Here is a 20398-nt window from a genome sequence, read left to right on the forward strand (position 1 = left end):
TACTGCACGAATTTAACCACGCATACCGCAGAACGTCGGCCCGGAACGGCGGAGCTACCGAACAACAGCGACCGCGGTGACCGGAAAACGACCGGAGCAACGAGGGAGCCGAGCGTATGTGGCACGCGGCGCGCCGGGACGGGTCCACCTCCCGACCCCCGACGCCGGCGAGCCACACGCCCGCGCGCACGGTGCCCCAGCACCAATCCGCGCAATCCCGCGCGCACGATGCTGCAGATCACCGAATCCCGGCGTCGCACCGGCTCCACACACCCCGGATCGAGCGCCTCTTCCACACACGCGCACGCCCAACCACCCCACTCGTGAACTGTGCCCGCCCCCGCCCCGCGCGCCATGGCCACACCCATCTGATGCCACCACCCCTCCCGCCATGCTGCCCTTCTGCTCCTCCGCCGCGCCCACCCCATGCTCCCCGCTCTGCCCGGTGACCGCCGGCGCGCGGGCGCTGCGGAGGGTCGAGGCTGGCGCGCTCAGGCCCTTCGCCGCCGACCCGCTCGTCGCGCAGGCCGTGCCTGACCGCCCGCTCTTCTCCGACTCCGCCATCCTCTCCCCCTACGCCACCGCGCCGGACGCAATCGTGCGGGGGTTCGCCTCCGCCGCCGAGCTGCCCGACCCTCTCTGGCGCGCCGGGGTCGACCCGCCGCTGATGCCCGTCGACCTGGCCGCGGACGCTGTGGTCGGCGCGGTCACCGACGATGCCGCGCAGCAGGCCCTGATGGACGCGGAGATGCCCACCACGTTCCCGGCCGACGCCACCGGCGTCGAGGAGTCCGTGGCCAGGTTCATCGACAAGCTCAGCAAGCAGATATTCCAGGCGGAGGACGCGCTCACCGAAGGGTACGACAAGCTCAGGCTGTCGGCGTACGACGCTCTTGGGGCCTACAGGAAGGCGATAAGGGGCGTCGCTGGTGGCATCACGTCCTCGGTGGCTGCCACCAAGAAGCAGGCCGCCGGTGGGGTCCCGGACGTTTCCGGCGCATTTGAAGATAAGGTGGCCGGAGCTGGCGCCGTGGCGGCTGATGTTCTTAGGAAGGCAATTGTTGTAGCAGAGGATTCACTGGGCAGTGCCACCACGTCCCTCGTATACTACTATGGCTCGGCCAAGTCGTCGTTGCCACCAAATGTCAAAGATTTGCTGAACTCATCCGAGGAGAAAGCTAACATAGTATTGCGACCAATTGGAGGTGCCCTTCAACAGGTATATTTGTGCCAAGTCTCCTAGCAGTAAATCTGTAAACTGTTGAGCCAATTGTTGATGAGGCCACTGAAAATATTCTGTCATGCAATGATTCAGGTATACATTATCATCGAAGGCATCGAAAAGAATGTTGGTTTGAACCCAAGTGACCCAATTGTTCAATTAGCAGTTTTGCTTGGAGGTTCAACAACAATAGGGTAAAGGGAAATTTCATTTCTTTTGTACTGGTACATTTCCTGTATTTGGTTTTGTGAAGTCCTGAATTTTGTAACATTGTAGGATATCTTACTGGCTCTTCGCATATGGCGGCTATTCTGGAGATTTGTCGCCTGAATCGACATTGGAGCTATTGAAAAGTGATGGCAAAGCCGTACTTATTGATGTTCGGCCTGAGGCAAGAGATTGTAAATCTCATTAGCCTTTTCTTTCGTTCATGTCCTTTTTTCATCCAAGATATCTATCGAATCTGGTTCATGATATTTCTGCAAATTGTCCAAATATAAGTTTTAATTATGAATATTTTAGCAAATGGATGTGTCATTCCTTGATTGCTTCTTAAAAACACTTTACTGTCAAGTTCTTCACTCATGTCCTGCCTTTGAACATAAACATTTTTAGTGAAGCATCCATGGGTACTGATGGTCTGTATGGCTTCGTCGTGTCCTTTGTGGAGCACATGTAACTGAACAATTAGATGTACCTTAACTCAACTGTTTGATATATCATCTATATTTAACAACAATCTATAGCAGCTTCTCATCAAATTATGTTCTGTAGGACTTGAGGGTGAAAGATGGAATTCCTGACCTACGCCGTGCAGCTAGATCTAAATATGCAAGTGTTGCTTCGCCTGAGGTATGTCTTGTTTGAACTGAAGATCTGGAGTGCTACTAGTTCTCTTCTAATTCTAGAAGCTCTATTGTTTGGTGAATTATATCTATTCAAGCGCTCACTGATTTCTGAACAATTTCTCTAACTCCCCTGAATTCAGCTCCAAATTTGTACGTCTATCCGTAAAGATTCTGTTTCATGTAACAAAAAGTCCTTTTTTGTCCTGATAGTATTAAGATTTGTGTTCGTTGATTTTTAAAGAATATGAAATTACTTTTATGATCTATTAGCCACTTTGTCTTAAGGTTTTTTAAAATGGTGAATTACAAAATATATTTCTTTATTGACAATTTAATACAATTTTTTTAATTCAGATCAAAGGTCCAACAAAGAAGCTACTTAAAGGTGGAAGCGAAGTTGATGATGCTTTGGTTGCAGTTGTAATCCGCAACTTGAAGTTAGTTAAGGTACTTAATCTGTTTGACTGAGGCTTGTATCTGATATTTATACTAATGTTTCTTCACAAGAAGTAATATAGTCTCTGTACTGTGTTTTTCACTTGCTTTTGTAGGGTGATTCAAAGGTCGTCATTATGGATGCTAATGGAACCCGATCAAAGTCCATTGCTAGGCTACTGAAGAAGCTCGGTGTGCAGGCAAGTTTTGGATATTTTTGTTAGGACAAGTTTTGTATGGTTCTTTCTTCATAGTTCCCTGCATGCACTATTCTTATGTCTAATATTGAATGTTTTGATGGCAGCAACCTTACCTGGTTAAAGGTGGTTTCCAATCTTGGGCAAAGAATCTTCGCGTGAAAGAACTGAAACCTGAGACTGCATTGACAGTAATAAATGAGGTAATAATTCACACCTGAGAATCATCTGTGCAATTTTCTTCTCTTTTTGGCTATCATTTGAATGGTTCTTGGGATCTTTTGTGACTGTAGTGGATTCATATTTCGTATATTATTGGTTGCATGATTTATAAAAGCGCTTGGTGTTGTCATCACTCTCACATTCCAGCCTTTTATCAGTTATCACTATCAAATAGTGTCAAGGACTTGAATCATTGTTCTGAATGTGTGTAGGATGCTGAGGAAATCCTCGAAGGCATAAAGCCCACCCCTACACTTGTCTTTGGATCACTTCTGGTACATACATGCCACTTCTTCTTTTATGGGTGTCTTTGCAGCTGATGGCATGCTTCTTTCTTGCTAATTTTGATTTCTTTTGTACAGGGCCTCTCAGCAGCTACTTTTGCTTTGCTAGGTAAGTAGAGTATAGAGATAGCATGTATGGTTTTTAAAATGGGTCCTCTTGACACCAAGGGGTATCAGATAGTCTTGTGTTTTGCCACAAAGGGCAGGAGCTGTGATACTCGACTCAAAGGACAAATAGTTCATGTACAAAGTACAAGGGAACGGTCTTTAGGATATATACACATAAGAGGAAACTTCCTTTTGTATAGCAAAAATTGATGCAATTCAAGTATGGCATTTTAGTAAAATTAAGAAGCTATTGCTTAGTGGAATGTTTGCAGTTAAACAACAGTTTTGAAAACCGCATCTCCATTACCTGGTATATACTGTCCTTCTGTTAAGCATCAACCTAAACCACTTCCCATTGTTTGATTTATTTGCCATTTCACCTCGATGTGCATCATTGGCCTTTTTGGCGTAATGCCCACAGATATTTGTTTTTGGGCTTCTAAATTCTAGTTAGGTGAAACCTATAAACTGCAAGCACTTCAAACTACTTTTTGATGAATTGACTATGGGTGTACGTGATTGTAGAATGGGAGACGACTTTGCAGTACATCGGTGTTCTTAGTCTTGGGTTGGTAAGTACTCTCCATTTTTAAATGTTTTGCACATAGCATATTCATTGTTCAGTATGTATGTACATCATGATTGGATAAAAGCAATGTAAGTTTGTGCAATTTTCTACTACCGTCAACTACAAAAGTTCAAATATGTGGCCATTTGTCAAGTGTCAGCGACAATGTTTATGCCCTGCCACCTGATATTTTTCTACTGTCGTAGACGATCTACCTGCGGTTCTCTTCATACGAGGGTTCGGAGGATTTCCTGCAAGACCTAAAGTAAGTTCCCCTGGCTTGTGACATTTGTGTTATTTGGTGCGCTTCAATTCCATCATTTTGTAGTTCAGGTGTTTTAAGATTGCCACTGTTCAAACCTCAAGCACAAACTAGAACCATCACAAATTTTCCTCCCCCTCTCCCTCTCTTTCCGCAGGCTGTTGCTGTCCCCAGTAAGAGTGGGCGCGGAAGCGTTCTCATGGGCAGCTAAGAAGCTAGAGCCTAACAAGATTGGCCTGGCAACGTCCCCCTCCACAACGGCGGTGCAGGACCGAGTTCTCAAAGCTGCAGCGAAGCACGAATCGAAGCCATCTGATGCGGAGGAGTCCACCAAGACAGACAGTTTTGCCTCCGAAGCATGAGAAGCTCCCTGTGAGCGTGTGAACTGGATCCGTAGCCACTTCGCCGTCAGTCTGGTGAATTGATGTTTTTGATGTTAGTAATGGTACCATGAGCCGCCGTGACGACGACCGGCATTGTAAATTTATAAGCAGCAGTTTATATTAAACACTTGTTAGCAGAAGTCTTCAGTTATTGGTCCAGTCTCAGTGCCTCTCACCAGAAATAGAGAGAAATGCTAGCCGGACTTCACTTGAAATTTGTGTACATGCCACACCAAGCACAAAGCACTCACATATTTGCATTTTCTAGAACTGCTCAGGCCGGGGTTCTAGAAAATGTATTGTTCTAAGGGTCTGTTTGGGACTGCTTCGTTTCCTAAATTCAGTTAGGCTCTAGAAAATGCAAGCCAATTTTGATAGCTTCACGATATACCACTCCATAAAAAAAACTAGAATCTGGGGTATAACTCCCTGTATTTTGCGAAGCTCATCAGGGGTGATCCAACGACTCTGGAAGCTAGAGTTGGGATGGGGGGGGGGGGGGGGGGATACCCATCACTGCCACCAGTAAGTGGATACCCCTTCGTTTTCCTCATGTCAACCAGATCATTTCCATCAAATTGCCAATTCTTGAAGTTGAAGATAGCTAGAAGCCAAACACCAGTAAGTGGATATCCCTTCGTTTTCCTCATGTCAACCAGATCATTTCCATCAAATTGCCAATTCTTGAAGTTGAAGATAGCTAGAAGCCAAACACGATAAACTGCTCTTTGGTGAAGCTGCAACTTCTGTATAAAACTGCTCCAAAGTGAATTTGATGAAGTGAAGCTGATTTTTGTGAAGCGGAATAATCCCAAACATGCCCTGAGTCGATTGGATGGTGGGCCTGTTACGACCACTGCTGTGTGGATCCTTTTTCGATGGGGACATAGTGGTGCTTGCATTTGTGAGCTCCCGTGGCGTGTTTGTCCTCTGCGCAGTAGCCCTGTGTTTGTCACCACACACCGTCACACCTTATACCATATATACGCATGAGTATTTTTAAATTCATGAATAGTTTCTCAAAGTGGCGAATATTTTGTGAATTCACGATCATTTTTCAAAATTAGAAATATTTTTAAAATTTGCAAACACTTTCCAAAATTGTGAATGTTTTTCCAATTTCGCGCGCATCTTGTAAATTCGCGAACAACTTTTGAATTCATAAACATTTTTTCTCAAATTCTTTGATCATTTTTAATCCATGAAAACACAAGTCATGTGTAGGCCGGGAGCCAGCGATCCGAGGTGTGCGCCAGTGGGTCGGCCTACCCCACACCCTAGCGATCGAGGTACGTAGGCTACCGCTCGATGTATAGCACAATGTTCCGCCTGCATATGTGGGCCTTAACACATCAATGACACTACATGGGCCTGGCGTGCCTACACATGCCTATCATCGGGCGCGGTGGAGTGTGTCGTCCCCTCTAGATTAAAGTTATTGCTATACATATTTGAGCCAATGTTTGGGTGAAGACTAACATCCAAAAGAGCGGTCCATTGTTACCCACCATTGTCACCAGTAAGTGGATACCCCTTCGTTTTTCCTCACGTCAACCAATCAAATAGATCATTTCCATCAAATTGCCAATTCTTGAAGTTGAAGCTAGCTAGAAGCCAAACACGATAAACTGCTCTTTGGTGAAGCTGCAATTTCTATATGAAACTGCCCCAAAGTGAATTTGATGAAGTGAAGCTGATTTTTGTCAAGCGGAATAGTCCCAAACATGCCATAAGTCGATTGGATGGTGGGCCTGTTACGACCACTACCATTTTTTTTAGAAAAGGAGGATGACCCCCAGCCTCTGCATCTGGGCGATGCATACGGCCACTTTATTAATTATTCTCACAAGACCTTACAAAGTAATACAATAGTAATACTAAAGCCGCCGTCTAAGCAACAAACTGTCGCTACACCTATCCAGTTGATGAAGGGGCGCAGATAGCCTGGGCCTAATACCAAACAGACATCGCAGCCAAACCTAACATCTAAGACCTGAGATCCCATCCAGGGCGCCTGTCGGGCATGGGTCTCACCGGTCCGGCGTGCTCTCATAGGCCGCCGCCGCCAACTGCCACCGCTCCATCTTAAGAACTGTACTGATGCATCAACCTTGCTCGGTCCAGCTATCGTCGATGCCACCATGGCGCCCAACGGCACCTCCTCCCTGCGCGCAAACAGCTGAGCACGTCGCGGTCGCCACTGATACACCTCAGCACCATGCTGCCAAGTACCACCAGCCGACACAGCTTACTGTCTTTGGAAGATCTGTCGTGCGTAGCACCTGCCGACCAGGCATGACAAGGCGTAGCACCTGTCGGTCAGGCATGACTTGACATCTCCACCGAAGCTCCGTGCAAGACGAAGCCGCTCCACCTCCTGCCTCTGACTTCCAGCTCTGCTCCACAAACGATGCTCCCAAGAGAGAAACAACACTGCAGTGCCGCCATCGTCCGATCTGGAACACCAGGTCCTAGGGTTTCCCCCGGAGCAGCACGAGTGGGTCGACAGTAGTTACACGACGATGCCTTCATCAAGGTAACGGCGTAGAACGCCGCCATCGCCTGCCGTCGGCTCGGTTTTCACCGGCAACCATGTCTCCTCAACTCGCAGCTGGGAGTAGATGATGGATCTCGAGATCGAATCACCAAGCCTCTGGCCGGCCACCTCCGACGAAGAAGATGACCACCACCACTAGCTACACCGGCCAGAACAGATCTGCCATGTGCCGCCAAGCAGTCCACCAGGCCCTCGATGCCGTCGCCGATCTAAAGCCAGATGACATGTCGCCGAAGACCGCATCGCGCCGCCGCCCGATCCAGGCTAGCCGCCGCAGCAGCCGCCCCGTGGCCCGAGGCAGGGCCGACCGCCACCGCCGTCGAAGCCATCGCCGCCGCTTCTAGATCGGCCGCACCTCCACGCATGTTGGGGCCCCGCCACCCCTGAGACGCGGGAGGGAGGAAGAGCCCCCGCCACCGCCGTCGGCCTCCAGGCGCAAGCCGGCGGCGGCGGGAGGAAGGGAGGAGGATCGGGTGGCCTCTCGAGTGGCGGCTGGGAAGGCCTCCAAAGTCGCCTGGAGGAGCGACCCGGGAGGCAGATGCGTTTTTTCCGCGAGCCTCCACGACCACTACCATGTGGATCCTTTTTCGGTGGGGGCATACTGGTGCTTGCATTTGTGAGCTCCCGTGGCGTGGTTGTCCTCTGCACGGTAGCCCTGTGTTTGTCACCACACACAATCACACCTTATACCATATATACGCATGAGTATTTTTAAATTCATGAATAGTTTCTCAAAGTGGCAAATATTTTGTGAATTCATGAACATTTTTCAAAAATAGAAATGTTTTAAAATTTGCAAACACTTTTCAAAATTGTCGATGTTTTTCCAATTTTGCGCATCTTGTAAATTCACGAACAACTTTTGAATTCATAAACATTTTTCTCAAATTCTTTGATCATTTTTAATCCATGAAAACGCAAATCATGTGTAGGTCGGGAGTCAGCGATCCGAGGTGTGCGCCAGTGGGTCGGCCTACCCCACACCCTAGCGATCGAGGTATGTAGGCTACCGCTCGATGTATAGCACAACGTTCCGCCTACATATGTGGGCCTTAACACATCAATGACACTACATGGGCCTGGCGCGCCTACACATGCCTATCATAGGGCGCGGTGGAGCGTGTCGTCCCCTCTAGATTAAAGTTATTGCTATACATGTTTGAGCCAATGTTTGTGTCAAGACTAACATCCAAAAGAGCGGTTCATTGTTAATACAACACGAATCCGAGCTTAGTTTTATTCTGATATGTTCACTATCAAATTGGCCTTTGAAGTATCTAAATATATTTCAACTGTCAAATTGGTTTGTTGGCCTTTGAAGTACTTAAAGGATTTTGTGTGTGACTACAAACTTCATGTTGTTGACTAGGCCAGTTTGGTGGAGAATGTTCATAAAAGGATGGAGTGCCTCTTGTCCTTTGGAGGTAGACTCACCCTGGCAAATTCTTGCCTGACCCTTGTCGATATCACATGTCAATGTACTCGTTGCATGTCATTGAGAAGTTTGACCAAGTCAGAATGTCTTCCTTCTCGCAACGTGGACAACAAAAAAAGTGTCATATGGTCGAATTGCGAACTTTTAATGACGAATTATTTGTATAACTAAGAAGAAAGGAGATTTGGGTGTCAAGAGTCTCAAGGGTTTTAATGTGAGCTTATTATGTAAGTGGTGTCAGAAATTAGAAGCACAATAGAGGGTTTGGCAACAAATTATCTCTCTCTCCCTCTGGGTTGTACTATTAGACATGTTAAGTATAAAAACGCATACTCCATTTGTTGGAGAAACTTGCCGCAAATGAGGGACATGTACCTTAATGGGAGAAAAATGCTGGTTGGTGACGAGGAATCTACTGATTTCTAGTCTAACACATGGTGTGGTGACAAAACTCTAGAAGTGCATTATTAATTATTATACCTATAATATGTACTGAGCAGGAGGCAACTGTTTTATCGAATGAAAGAGATAAACTGACGACTTTATTTTCAGGAGGTCGCCGAATGAAGATCTTTAGGTACCATGTATATGATTACAGAGCTCATATTTATAGTTGCGCTTAATATTATGAATATCATATATGTATCAGAGATGCTACTAGTGCTATGAATCCCGGCCTTCCCACGTAAGAAACCACTTCGGTATTACTTTTTATGCACCTTTATTTTAAGTCTTTAACTATTAAAAAACAATTACCTATGAGTAATACTTTTATTATCATTGCTCGTGAAGATACTCGACTATCGCAGTTAAAAATTGCACTAAAAGCCTAAAAGTGTCAGGGACAGAAAAAACTATCCTACATTTATTAAAGGAATAACGAAGGGAAAACAAATCATTTGTTACCCCTTGCGGATCGATGACCTTTAAATCTCTCACTTAAGGGAAACCTGTTATTATCTATAAACCTTGCACTCACGGGGTCCAAGACCTCCTATAAAGAGAATTTAGTAGGTGCCAATCATCTTCACAAACAATTGCTTTGTTTGCCCTAAGGGAGCCGGAACCGAGCGTTATAGGTGCCCGTATTGGCGGGTGTAGCCCTATTGTTGCCTAATGTGACGTGCGACCCATGGAAATGCTTATCTTAATGTGTAATCTATAGAGATGCATGTTTTTCCATTTTAGAGTTCCGGGGTTGAATCTTAGACAGATCGAAGAGTTCGTCGTTATAAAGTGGAATTCTCTCAATAAATTAATGATACGAACTATACGTTTTAACAATTAATTAGTGATTAAGTGGTATGTGATTCTTTGAAGTATGAAATGTTGAGTACAAAATGCACTATCCAAAAGGGAAATGGCCGGCATCTTGCGCAGAGGGTGGAGGGGGGAGGCGGCGTCGTGGCCGGGCGCCGAGCAATACAAGAAGGGAAATGATAACTTGAGCTCACGAGGGCTTTTGGATAAAGACAATGAAGAAAAAGACCACCGGGGCGTTGCATGCAGTCCCAGCTGTCATAGGTAAACCAACCGATCAAATAGCAAGCAAAAGTAGGGAAAACTAGTTACTCCCTCCGCACGGGGTTAGTAGTCACATTTTCAAATTTTTCTTGGACAAAAGTATAAGACTTGCATGCATTTTTGAAGAAGTGAGTTACTGAAATTAATGGTGCCAGTAGGAGCCAGTAGACTTCCTTGTTGTCACCCGCATATTTGATGACCGGCGCTCATTTATTATGGGATGACGAGCGGCGGAGTATGCAGCGTGAAGAGGCCAACACGGCGTTTGAGAGACTTTGTGGCATGAAATCTGATTTATTTCTCTGCCTATTTCATCTAAATTATAACCATAGCATAAATTACATGTAAAAAAACATAAATTACGGGAGTCTTTGGCAACTCCAGATTTTTTTAATCGTGTCTTGTACAAACACCCGTTCGGAGTACAAACGTAAACAGAGGCACAACCTCTCAGTCCAAAAAAGTTGGGGTTAAACCAGAGTCCTCCTCCCAATTTTTGGTAGGACAGGGGGTGTTTGTACAAAACCCGAGTCCGCCTCCGAATCCAGCTCAATCCAGGCCATGCAATCCCGATCCGACGGCTCGCGTCGCAGGATCGCAAGCACGCACCCGAGGCGCCGATCCTATACAAGTCGCCCCCGGCTCTTCCTCCCGAGCCCTACCAAGGCGGCCGTGTCTCCAAATCTCCCTCGGAAAAAAAAGCGGCGGCTCTAAATCTCTCCGCCGTGCTAAACCCTAGCCTCAGCGCCGGCGGCCCAACCCCGCCGCCGACGCTTCGATCCCCCGCCCCCTCCCTCCCAGCGCCCCCGCCTCCACCGCGCGTCGCCGCCGCCGCCGTCGCGGAACCCGCCCTTCCTCGTCGGGGACATCTCGTTGCCGCTGTCTCCGCCCCGTGAGGTATGGTGTTGTTTTCGTCCAGCGATTGGTTGAATCCCGTTGACCTTCATAACCTGTGCCGGCGCACCATCTAGATCCGCCCCTAATTTCTGCCGACGCTTGTATATAGTCGTAAATCTACCTAGGGGTTGGGCATTATTGTCGAAGAAGTAGTTGTCTGAGATTATCATAGAGTTGGTCTATTCTGGTTGACATGCTATTTCCGTGGTTCATGCCGCCAGACCTTTTGTTGTTAGTGTTTATAGAGTAGATTGAATTTGTTGGCCTTCTTTTTTGTCTCTGTTCTTATTGTGGACAGAAGCCCCGCGGTTCATACTTTCTAGAATCTGCATTTGGATGTGTAGTTCGCGTTGTCAAAGAAAATTGTTCTTACTTTTATGTGGACCAATCGTCCCTTATCTAAATCATTCTTTTAATCATGCTACCTTTTTGTATCCATGTTCTGTTTATCTTGTTTAAGCATTAATGTATACTTTTCTTTCAGCAATGGCAACACAAGCAGGAACCGCGTCTGCTCCTCGTTTAAGTCCCCAAGTGGTAGGTTTCTCTGTGCCTCCTGTGAGCAGACTATTACAAGCGATGAGTGCTCGTTTTGATCAACATCTTTTTGTTGTATAGATTTGCTCTGTATTTGTTGAGCAATATTACCATATCCTGCACGAGACACCAGACCAGGCGCATAAGTTTTACCAAGACACAAGTAGGATTGGCCGGACAGGTTCTGATGGGGTCATGGAATACGTAACAACATTGCCTGTAAGTTCCACGGAAATTTGTTGCTACAACTTGCACGACCTTACTCTTGACTATATACTTATTCGCACCTCCTGTATTCCAACAGGAGATCAGCAAGAAAATTATGGCCATGGACTTCAGCAAATACTTGACAGAGATAGAGACTGCAGATGCAGTGTTATCCCACAATGGTGGTGTTCTCATTGTTGTTACTGGATCATTAACCATGGTTGATGACTTCTGCCAACGATTTACACAGTCGTTCTTCCTGGCGCCACAAGATGGTGGCGGCTATTTTGTTCTCAATGATATTTTTAGGTTGATAACACAAAGGAATCTAGAAAACGGAAGAACTCAGAAGGATGGGCCTGTTGCTCAATCAGGTTGATATTTTTATTCCATTTCTTTAAAAATAACTGTAATCCCATGTTTACTCACATTTTCAACAGTAGCAGATCCTGCTCCAGCTGTGGTGGTGGAGCGTTCGACTACTGACCTTGTTGCCGACATGGACGTTCAGAATCCCACTGTTAATGGCACAACTGTTCAAAGTAACCCGATTGCTAATGGAGCAGTTGAAAATAAGGTTGAGCCATCTGTGAAGGTGACCAAAGAGGTTCCCAAAAAGACCTCTGTTGCTGTTCCCCCCTCTCCTCCTGCCCAGAAGGATAACCCTCCTCCAGCTCAGAAGGATATTCCAAAAAAGACGCCTGTTGCTGCTTCTCCCCCTCCTTCTCCAGCTCAGAAGGATGTCACTAAGAAGACTTATGCATCGATTGTGAGTTATCATTTTATCTTTTATTTGTCAGTAGGCTTTTACTGCCATGTTCATAATGTAATTCTGAAGTGATGGAATTATTGCTTTTATGAATTGATTCTTCCTTGAGGTTCTTTCTAATTACTGATCCGCAGGTGAAAGTCATGAAGGAGGGCCCACCAACTCCAGTTGTCAAACCTAAGCCATCTCCTAAACCTGCGACCAAGCCTCCAACCAAGGCTGTTGAAGGTTCAGAAAAATCTTCTGCAAAGCCTCCGCAGGCTGCTGAAGCCACTCCAGCTGGCACGAGTGTTGCCAAGAATAAAACTCCTCATGATGGTTGGTTATGACTTTGACTTAGTATAAATATGCAGACATTTTTGGCGTTCATAGCTGTGATCATTATTATACCCTGCAGAACAAGGCTTTTCGATTTTCATCAAGGGTTTGCCTTACAATTCGACTGTCCCAATGGTTGAAGAAGAGTTTAAGAAATTTGGTACAATCAAGCCAGACGGCATCCAAGTTAGGAACAACAAGGTTAGTTGTAACAGTTTGTTTTGGCTCCAGCTGGTGCTATTTGTCTGACATTCTTACTTTAATTACTTCAGATTGATCAGTACTGCTTTGGCTTTGTTGAATTTGAATCCCAGCAATCTATGCAAGCAGCAATTCAGGTATGCCTATACCGGACAAATTAACTTTTTTACAATATCTGTGGAGACCATGTAATAATTGTATCTTACTGTGATGCAGGCATCTCCACTTTATATTGGGGACACTGAAGTGGGCATTGAGCAGAAACGAACCAGTACGAGAGGTAAGCAACATTCCTAGTTTTCTAGTTTGTTACTTTACCAATGCTACTCTTAATTTGGTTTCTATGCATCTTGGTTTTATGAGCATGTAGAAAATGTGTGTTGCATAAATCTGTGTACTCCCTCTGATCCATATTAATTGTCGTTCAAACAGATGTATCTAGACGTATTTCAGTGCTGTTTGAGCCACAAGTAATATCGGAGGGAGTAACTGTTCTTTATGGCACCAAGTAGCAATGTTGTGCTTCTCTACTAATATCCTTTCTTTTTGCTAGTATTAGTCTTAATCAATCTATGCTGATTATATAGAAGAAAAAAAAGCCTGTTGTTGGAATGCTTCCCATGAGTTTCTTGGAGGTTCTTTTGTTTATTTTCAAGATGTTGTGTGGTTACTTTGTTAGCTGAATGCGGCATCTGTGATGAGATATGGATTAACTTGAACTATTTCCGCAGTTGTGAATGGTGTTGTCATGAATGCTGGTGGAGGTGGTCGTTTCCAATATGGGAGGGGTCACCGTGGTGATAACTTCAGAGGACGGGGAGGTGGCTTCATGAACAGTGTGAGCTACCGTGGCGGCGATAACTTCAACAGGAGGGACGAGGGTGAAGACTTCAGCAGGAGGGACGACGGCGACAACTTCAACAGGAGGAACGACGGCGGTGAAAACTTCAACCGGAGGAACGACTTCCGAAACCGGAACGAGCTTTCAGGCCGCGGGCGAGGGACGCACCAGGGGAATGGCTATCACCACAACGGGAACGGCTTCCACCAGCCACGGCCCTTCCAGAACGAGAACGGGAACGGGAGGTACGCCCGTGTCAACAACGGCCCTAAGCAGACACCGGTTGCTGCTGCATAGAGGTGCTCCCAGGGGAACCCGGTTTAGGGGAGCTTAAGAATAGGAGATCATTTTTTGGAACTGGTTACGAGTTTAGCGCTGGTCGTTTGGTGGTGTAAGGTGAATTTGGCTGGTGAACGTCAATTGGTTGGCTGTGTTGCGAAAATTGAACTGTGTCGACCGGAACTCTGGTGGTCTGGAATGTGGAAGCGAAGTTCTGTTCTGTCTTCATCAATATTTGTGTTGTCATTTGATGTTCCGTTTTCTCTTTGACACTTGGCTGGTGAACGTCAATTGGTTGGCTGTGTTGCGAAAATTGAACTGTGTCGACCGGAACTCTGGTGGTCTGGAATGTGGAAGCGAAGTTCTGTTCTGTCTTCATCAATATTTGTGTTGTCATTTGATGTTCCGTTTTCTCTTTGACACTTGGCTGGTGAACGTCAATTGGTTGGCTGTGTTGCGAAAATTGAACTGTGTCGACCGGAACTCTGGTGGTCTGGAATGTGGAAGCGAAGTTCTGTTCTGTCTTCATCAATATTTGTGTTGTCATTTGATGTTCCGTTTTCTCTTTGACACTTGGCTGTTACCGTTATCATCGTTTGGATTGAAAATAGTACTAGGAGGTTGTGGATACACACATCTCACGTAGTTCAACTATGTTGGATGTGAATTGCTGCGCTAATGCAGTGTTTTTACCTTAGATTCAACACTTATATCTTTTCGCGCTTCAGTTGTGCACATTCAGTCTCAAGCAGTTGAGTCCGTTTCAGGATGGGCAGGCCTTTGGTCACTGCAGCGCTAGCACTGCTAGTGTAGCTCAGGTGCAGTTCAGAAAGCAGGAAAATAAATTGAGCACAACCGGTTTAGGCACCGAAACAGAAGAAGGCAACACTAGCTTCTTGGGTGTTTTTCTCAAAGTCAAAACACAGTGTAAAATGGTTCACTCTTACATCTCTAGCAGTTAATGATGACTAATTAAATTAGAAAAGAATATCTATAAGAGACCATCTCTTGGTTTCTCGCTCTCACATCCTATGTGACATTGCCATAAAGCAGTGTCCAACCATGTAAACAAGTTATGTGAAATTCTATGGTACAAAACTTGAACCCTTTTCAAATGTTCAAAACCATGTCCCTACCTATCTGACACTTCAGTCCCTCCCAAATGTTGTAAATACTACTTTGTGCCAATTATGTCACTTCTACCGGCAACAAAGTTGTTAAATATGATCTTGTCCCTAGGCTTTCAATTATTATTAAATCTGAAAAATAAGTGGTTAGGTTTTTCTTTTTTTGGTTTTGTTAAAAAGGCCAAAAACCATATATTAAGTAGCACAAACCCTTATAAAAACACCCTTATAGAAAATTTAAGAATACATTCAAATTCCTGGGGGTGCCTCCTGCATCCACCAACGACGCGCCATGAGCAAAGCTCGTTGCCGCTCCTGGGCCTCTGTCCCAGTGGAGCAAACTTGTTTATATCCAGGAGTTTGTAGAAGCAACGACTGGAATGTCGTCGATGTATACCAGAAGACGTCAGCGGTTGCGATCTGCATAGCAAACCGTCGCCCGAAAAAGAAAACGATAGATATGGCCTGTAGAACATCCAAGTTTGGGTCAAACGGAGTCAAAGAACACAAACCTTGCACGCTCTCCGATGAGACTAACACTTGCCAACCTTCGCCGGTTCGGAGCTAAAGTCGGACGACCAAGACGTACAGTCAGAGGACCATGTTGGCCACTCGGCAGGACAACACAGCCGAGACAATCCTATAGAAAAAATACACCAAAACCGAAGAACCATATCGAGTGACACACATCCCTACGATACATGGAAGCATCATCAAAACGAGGGCGAGACAAGCATACCTTATTCCCACGGTAGATCGCCTTGGGACAAGGGTAAGCACTGTCTTTTGATAGTGTTTCCTGCAAAAAAATATACTCCCTCCGTTCGTTTTTATAAGGCGTTTAAGACAGCTGGTTTTGAACTGTTTAGAGCACTGTCTGAACAGGCTTAAACGTCTTATATAAGTGAACAGAGGGAGTATATTATTTCTTACAATATTGTTTCTCCTAGAACATATATGCTAGGACACAGATTCTAACTTGGGACAACTTGAGAGGGTGTAAATACAAAGCGGGTTCATACGTTTTTTTTATAACTGAAACGGACTCATAGTTATCATACTTGAATTATTTAGATTTCTTTGGAAATGAATTAAGGGCGTTTTCAATTTATTTTATGCCAAACTGAATAAAGTCACCCTCATGGTTTTACCTTACAAAAAGAGGGTTCTAATTAATTTGGTTTACTTAGAAAAACCGAAAGAAGGCGACTGCCCACGGGCCAGGCTCTCTGACCGGGCTGGCTGCCCACTGGAAGGCAAAGCAAAGCAACGGCTCTCTCCCGACTAGCCGTTGCCCCTAGCGCCGCGCCCCCAACGGCCATCTCCCCCGCGCCGCGCGGCATAAAACCCGCCCGCCCCTCTCCTCCACTCCTCACTCCTCATCCCCACTCCCGATCAAGCCCACCAAGCAAGCAAGTCTCCCTCGATCCGAGCACGCGGCAACTCCCGACCGTCCCCGGCTGCGATGGCGTCCGGCAAGGTGCACACGCACAAGGCGTTCCTCCTCTGCAACTACGCGCTGCTGGGCGCGGCCTCCAGCTGCATCTTCCTCACCCTCTCCCTCCGCCTCCTGCCGTCCCCGTGCGGCCTGCTCCTCGTCTTCCTCCACGCGCTCACCGCCGTCTTCTCCGCCGCGGGCTGCTCCGGCTCCTTCACGGCCGGCCCGGCCAACCCGGCGCCCTGGCACACCGCGCACACGGCGGGCGCCGCGCTCACCGCTATCTTCCAGGGCGCCGTCGCGCTGCTCGCATTCACCCGCACCGCCGACTTCCTCGCCGAGCTCCAGTCCTACGTCCGCGACGACGACGGCGCCGTCATCCTCAAGATGGTCGGCGGGCTCGGCACCGCCATCTTCGTCCTCGAGTGGGCCGCCCTCGCGCTCGCCTTCTCCCTGCGCCTCGACGACGCCGAGGACGACGATGGCGACGACGACCTCCGCCGCGCCAAGAACTGGGCCGACGCCTACCATGTCTGAGCGGCGAGCCTCCGCGCTTCCTGCATCTTCGCCCGGTGTGGGGAGCGGCGCCTCCATCCAAGATGTTGTCGATTTGGTGTTATTGCTGTTGCTATTCTTTTGTGCTACTAGTACTGTGATATCACATTCTTTTGTACTATGATATGATGTCAAGGCAAATGTATATTGCTTTTGACCCCATTTAATCGAAGAAATATATTTATATTGCTTTGGATTTGGGTACTTGATTTATGCAGCCAATTCAGTACTACAACCTGGGAAAACTGGTGCTATCTGTCAGAGTTCTTGCTGGAATCAAACAGGTGTCCCCTGGCTCGCTTTCTCTGGGCTGTCTTGAGTGAGCCGGAACTGAACCTGCTTAAGCCATTTATTCAGAAATATCTTCGATGCAACAGTGGCGGTCTATGGTGCCGCCGTGCAGGTACTTGGCAGCAAGCAGCGGGCGATCGAGACCCAGCTACTGATGAGTACTATTGCGCGAGCTAGGGACAGATAGATGGACTGGGTTATGTGTGTGCCTCGCTGACTTCAGTGTTCCACTTTTCTTTTGTGTTTTGCTCGGTTTGCCCCCCTTGGAGCATCCCTTTGGATTTTTCTTGGAGGTAAATGCACCATGGTGCTTGAATTTGCCACGGCCGATTACCTTTTTTTTTGTGTGGTGACCATAGCTGATCACTTTGGTGTCTGTAGTTGTGGCATACAAAAAAGTGGTGCATGAACTTGGCTTTCGCGTGCAATATAGTGCATTTGCCGTCTGTGGACCTTAATTGAGCTGCGATGGCACCTTGTTTTCGTTTGAAGCCGTCTACTCAGCCGGCGTAGCATCGGATGGGGGGATTGGAACTGCCGACCTATATAGGCAATACATGTGTTCGATTTGACGAACGCAGATTATCCCACTCCAATTAACGACGTTCATGATTCTTCAGGATATGTCTGTAACAAAATAAATTATACTAAAAATGTTCATGTATTTTTATTAAAAAATCTTCATGTCATTTAATATAAAATGAATACATTAAAATTGTTAATGTAATTTAAGAAAATGTCCACTTACAAATTAAAAAATACCCATATAATTATGTTATGAGTTACAAGATATTTATATAATTTAAAAAATGTCATATGTAATAAAATAGAATAAAGTCATTCTTAAAGTTTCTTATATATTTAAATAAATGCTCACGATCATAATAAAATATTCATATAGTATATAAAGGTGTTCATCCTTTAAGAATTATTTTATGTTGCTTTTAAAAAGTGTTCACATGTTTTAATAAAGTTTGTGTGCTTTCTAAACAACATATATTATTGTAAACTAAAATAAAGAGAAAAATATGTATGGAAAAATAAATATGAGCCCAGTATGCCCCCAGACTTCGATCCACAAATGAATAATATTTAAATTATTCAAGCGTTTATAATCCATAAATATTTTTATAATTATGTGGATGTGTTTTATAATAACACATGTTTTTAAATAATGATAATTTTATTTATTTATTACTTATATTATTTACAGCATATTTTTTTAGAATATCATAAACATTTTATAATTGATAATTATTATAAAATTAATGTTTCCTACCGCCCAGGGGTAGTTAACCTCATGTGAGTTTTGTATGTTGTATGTAGTATATTTTAAAACCTAGAGTGTGTACGTGTAATATGTAGTATATAAAAATACTTGAGTAGTATATATAGTACTTTTAGGTAGTATGTACTATTTTATTATAATATTATTTTATACATACAAATATAAAGGTATTTTCAACTATACAAACATTATGGACTCACATGCAATTTTTTCATATGGCTTGCTTTGAAATATCTTAGATATAGTATATAAACATACTTCGAATGATAAAATAGTATATATGCTACTATGGTAGTATATAAGACATGAGGGTAACCACCCCCGTATGTTAGGATGTATTATCCCATAAAATTATGTAAATATATCTGATAATAATATGTATTTTTTAAATAATATGAACATTTTTAATGTAATTTTTAGTTACATGAATACTTTTTAATTTTGTTACAGACATAAACATTAATTATCCTTTACTGACTTGAAATGTCTTATATTGGAGTGGCTAGCAAGGAGGGCCTGATAGCGTGGGGTCACTGTTTTGAACCCCCGTGGTTGTATCATTATCATCGAATTAAAATTCTTAATTTATGTTGGTCACCCGAAAGGATATAACGCAAAGGTATATTTTTCATTCGCATTTAAATTCTTAATTTATGCTGTTCGCCGAAAGGATATAAAGCAAACGCATCCATTTAGATTAGAAAATGTAAGGATTGGTGCGGCTAAGCAAGCATGTAGGTTAGTATAGGTCAAATCCATGAGCCAACCATTTTTTGTTCTAATACTATTTGTAGGCCGCTGACATGTGAGATCCATGTCAATAGAGTAGACGCTTCAAAAGGACATACAGTGCCACATCAGCGGAATTAACATCTACAAACAACAAACGCGCCGTATAGCACACAAAAGCCAAATTCATGCACCACTTTTCTGTGTGTCACAACTATAGTCATCAAAGTGACCATCCGTGGCAAGTTCAAGCACCAATAGTGCATTTACCTCTTTTTCTTCCATTTTTATCTTATTTATGCCTTTTATTGTTCAGGGTTTGACAATCTTCTAAAAATATCATTTTTTGTTCTAATACTATTTGTAGGTCGTTGAGAGGTGAGACCACACGCGTAGGTCTCGGTAGGGCGAGGTGGGGTGCTACCTTGAATTCCAGCGATTTTGTTTTACGTATACAAGTCAAATCACCTGTTAAACATATCCTGGGAAAGAGAAACCCCGTTTTATTGTGTCGTGAGTAGTACCCACCTTATTTGGCCGTATGTAAGTAGCCACCAATCGTGACCTCCAAGTTCATCACACACGTTCAATGAAGGGCCAGTTCCTTCGTTCACGGGTTGACACAAACCGATGACGATGAACCCCTTGCAGTGATCAGTGGCGCGAGGGCGGCGCTTCCCGTTCATATGCCATATGTTATAGATTAGCAAGTTATAAGTGACCTGAAAGATTTATCATGCCCGTCAATAGAGTAAACAGAGACGGTGATAGTAAGTGACAATTAATGCTTTAGAGTCCACCGCACCTCCAAAAAAAAAAATCATCCTCCACTGTTGGTGGGACCCATGTTGGCAAAGTAGACGACTTCAAAAGGAA

At 45.0% G+C, this 20398-nt stretch overlaps 3 protein-coding genes across 6 annotated transcripts; all 3 read left to right on the forward strand.

The window, feature by feature from the left end:
• The first annotated feature begins 214 nt into the window (after positions 1 to 214).
• LOC109771575 (uncharacterized) lies at positions 215 to 4744 on the forward strand. 2 transcript variants are annotated; one of them, XM_020330278.3, is made up of 12 exons: positions 215 to 1219; positions 1316 to 1416; positions 1499 to 1613; positions 1997 to 2074; positions 2425 to 2517; positions 2622 to 2705; positions 2810 to 2905; positions 3137 to 3199; positions 3287 to 3317; positions 3842 to 3888; positions 4091 to 4149; positions 4304 to 4744. In XM_020330278.3, exons 1-12 carry the CDS (start codon positions 392 to 394, stop codon positions 4506 to 4508), a joined length of 1800 nt encoding a protein of 599 aa, XP_020185867.3. In that variant the 5' UTR covers positions 215 to 391; the 3' UTR covers positions 4509 to 4744. The 2 variants fall into 2 exon arrangements, 1 of the variants encoding a protein (XP_020185867.3); XR_012205504.1 differs by lacking the exon at positions 3287 to 3317 and having other exon boundaries at positions 236 to 1219; positions 3137 to 3228.
• A 5954-nt stretch (positions 4745 to 10698) lies between these two features.
• On the forward strand, positions 10699 to 14326 carry LOC109771537 (nuclear transport factor 2). 3 transcript variants are annotated; one of them, XM_020330258.4, is made up of 10 exons: positions 10699 to 10942; positions 11427 to 11479; positions 11561 to 11698; positions 11784 to 12060; positions 12133 to 12455; positions 12590 to 12773; positions 12853 to 12974; positions 13046 to 13111; positions 13191 to 13254; positions 13706 to 14326. In XM_020330258.4, exons 2-10 carry the CDS (start codon positions 11429 to 11431, stop codon positions 14110 to 14112), a joined length of 1632 nt encoding a protein of 543 aa, XP_020185847.1. In that variant the 5' UTR covers positions 10699 to 10942; positions 11427 to 11428; the 3' UTR covers positions 14113 to 14326. The 3 variants fall into 3 exon arrangements, with proteins under 3 accessions (XP_020185847.1, XP_020185831.1, XP_020185839.1); XM_020330242.4 differs by having other exon boundaries at positions 10701 to 10942; positions 12127 to 12455; XM_020330250.4 differs by having other exon boundaries at positions 10701 to 10942; positions 12130 to 12455.
• A 2254-nt stretch (positions 14327 to 16580) lies between these two features.
• LOC109771566 (uncharacterized) lies at positions 16581 to 17400 on the forward strand. The gene has a single exon (XM_020330267.4). The coding sequence runs from the start codon at positions 16687 to 16689 to the stop codon at positions 17194 to 17196; it is 510 nt and encodes a 169-aa protein (XP_020185856.1). The 5' UTR covers positions 16581 to 16686; the 3' UTR covers positions 17197 to 17400.
• The last annotated feature ends 2998 nt before the right edge of the window (positions 17401 to 20398 follow it).

Source organism: Aegilops tauschii, chromosome 3, assembly GCF_002575655.3.
Source record: "Aegilops tauschii subsp. strangulata cultivar AL8/78 chromosome 3, Aet v6.0, whole genome shotgun sequence".
Lineage (NCBI taxonomy): Eukaryota > Viridiplantae > Streptophyta > Magnoliopsida > Poales > Poaceae > Aegilops > Aegilops tauschii.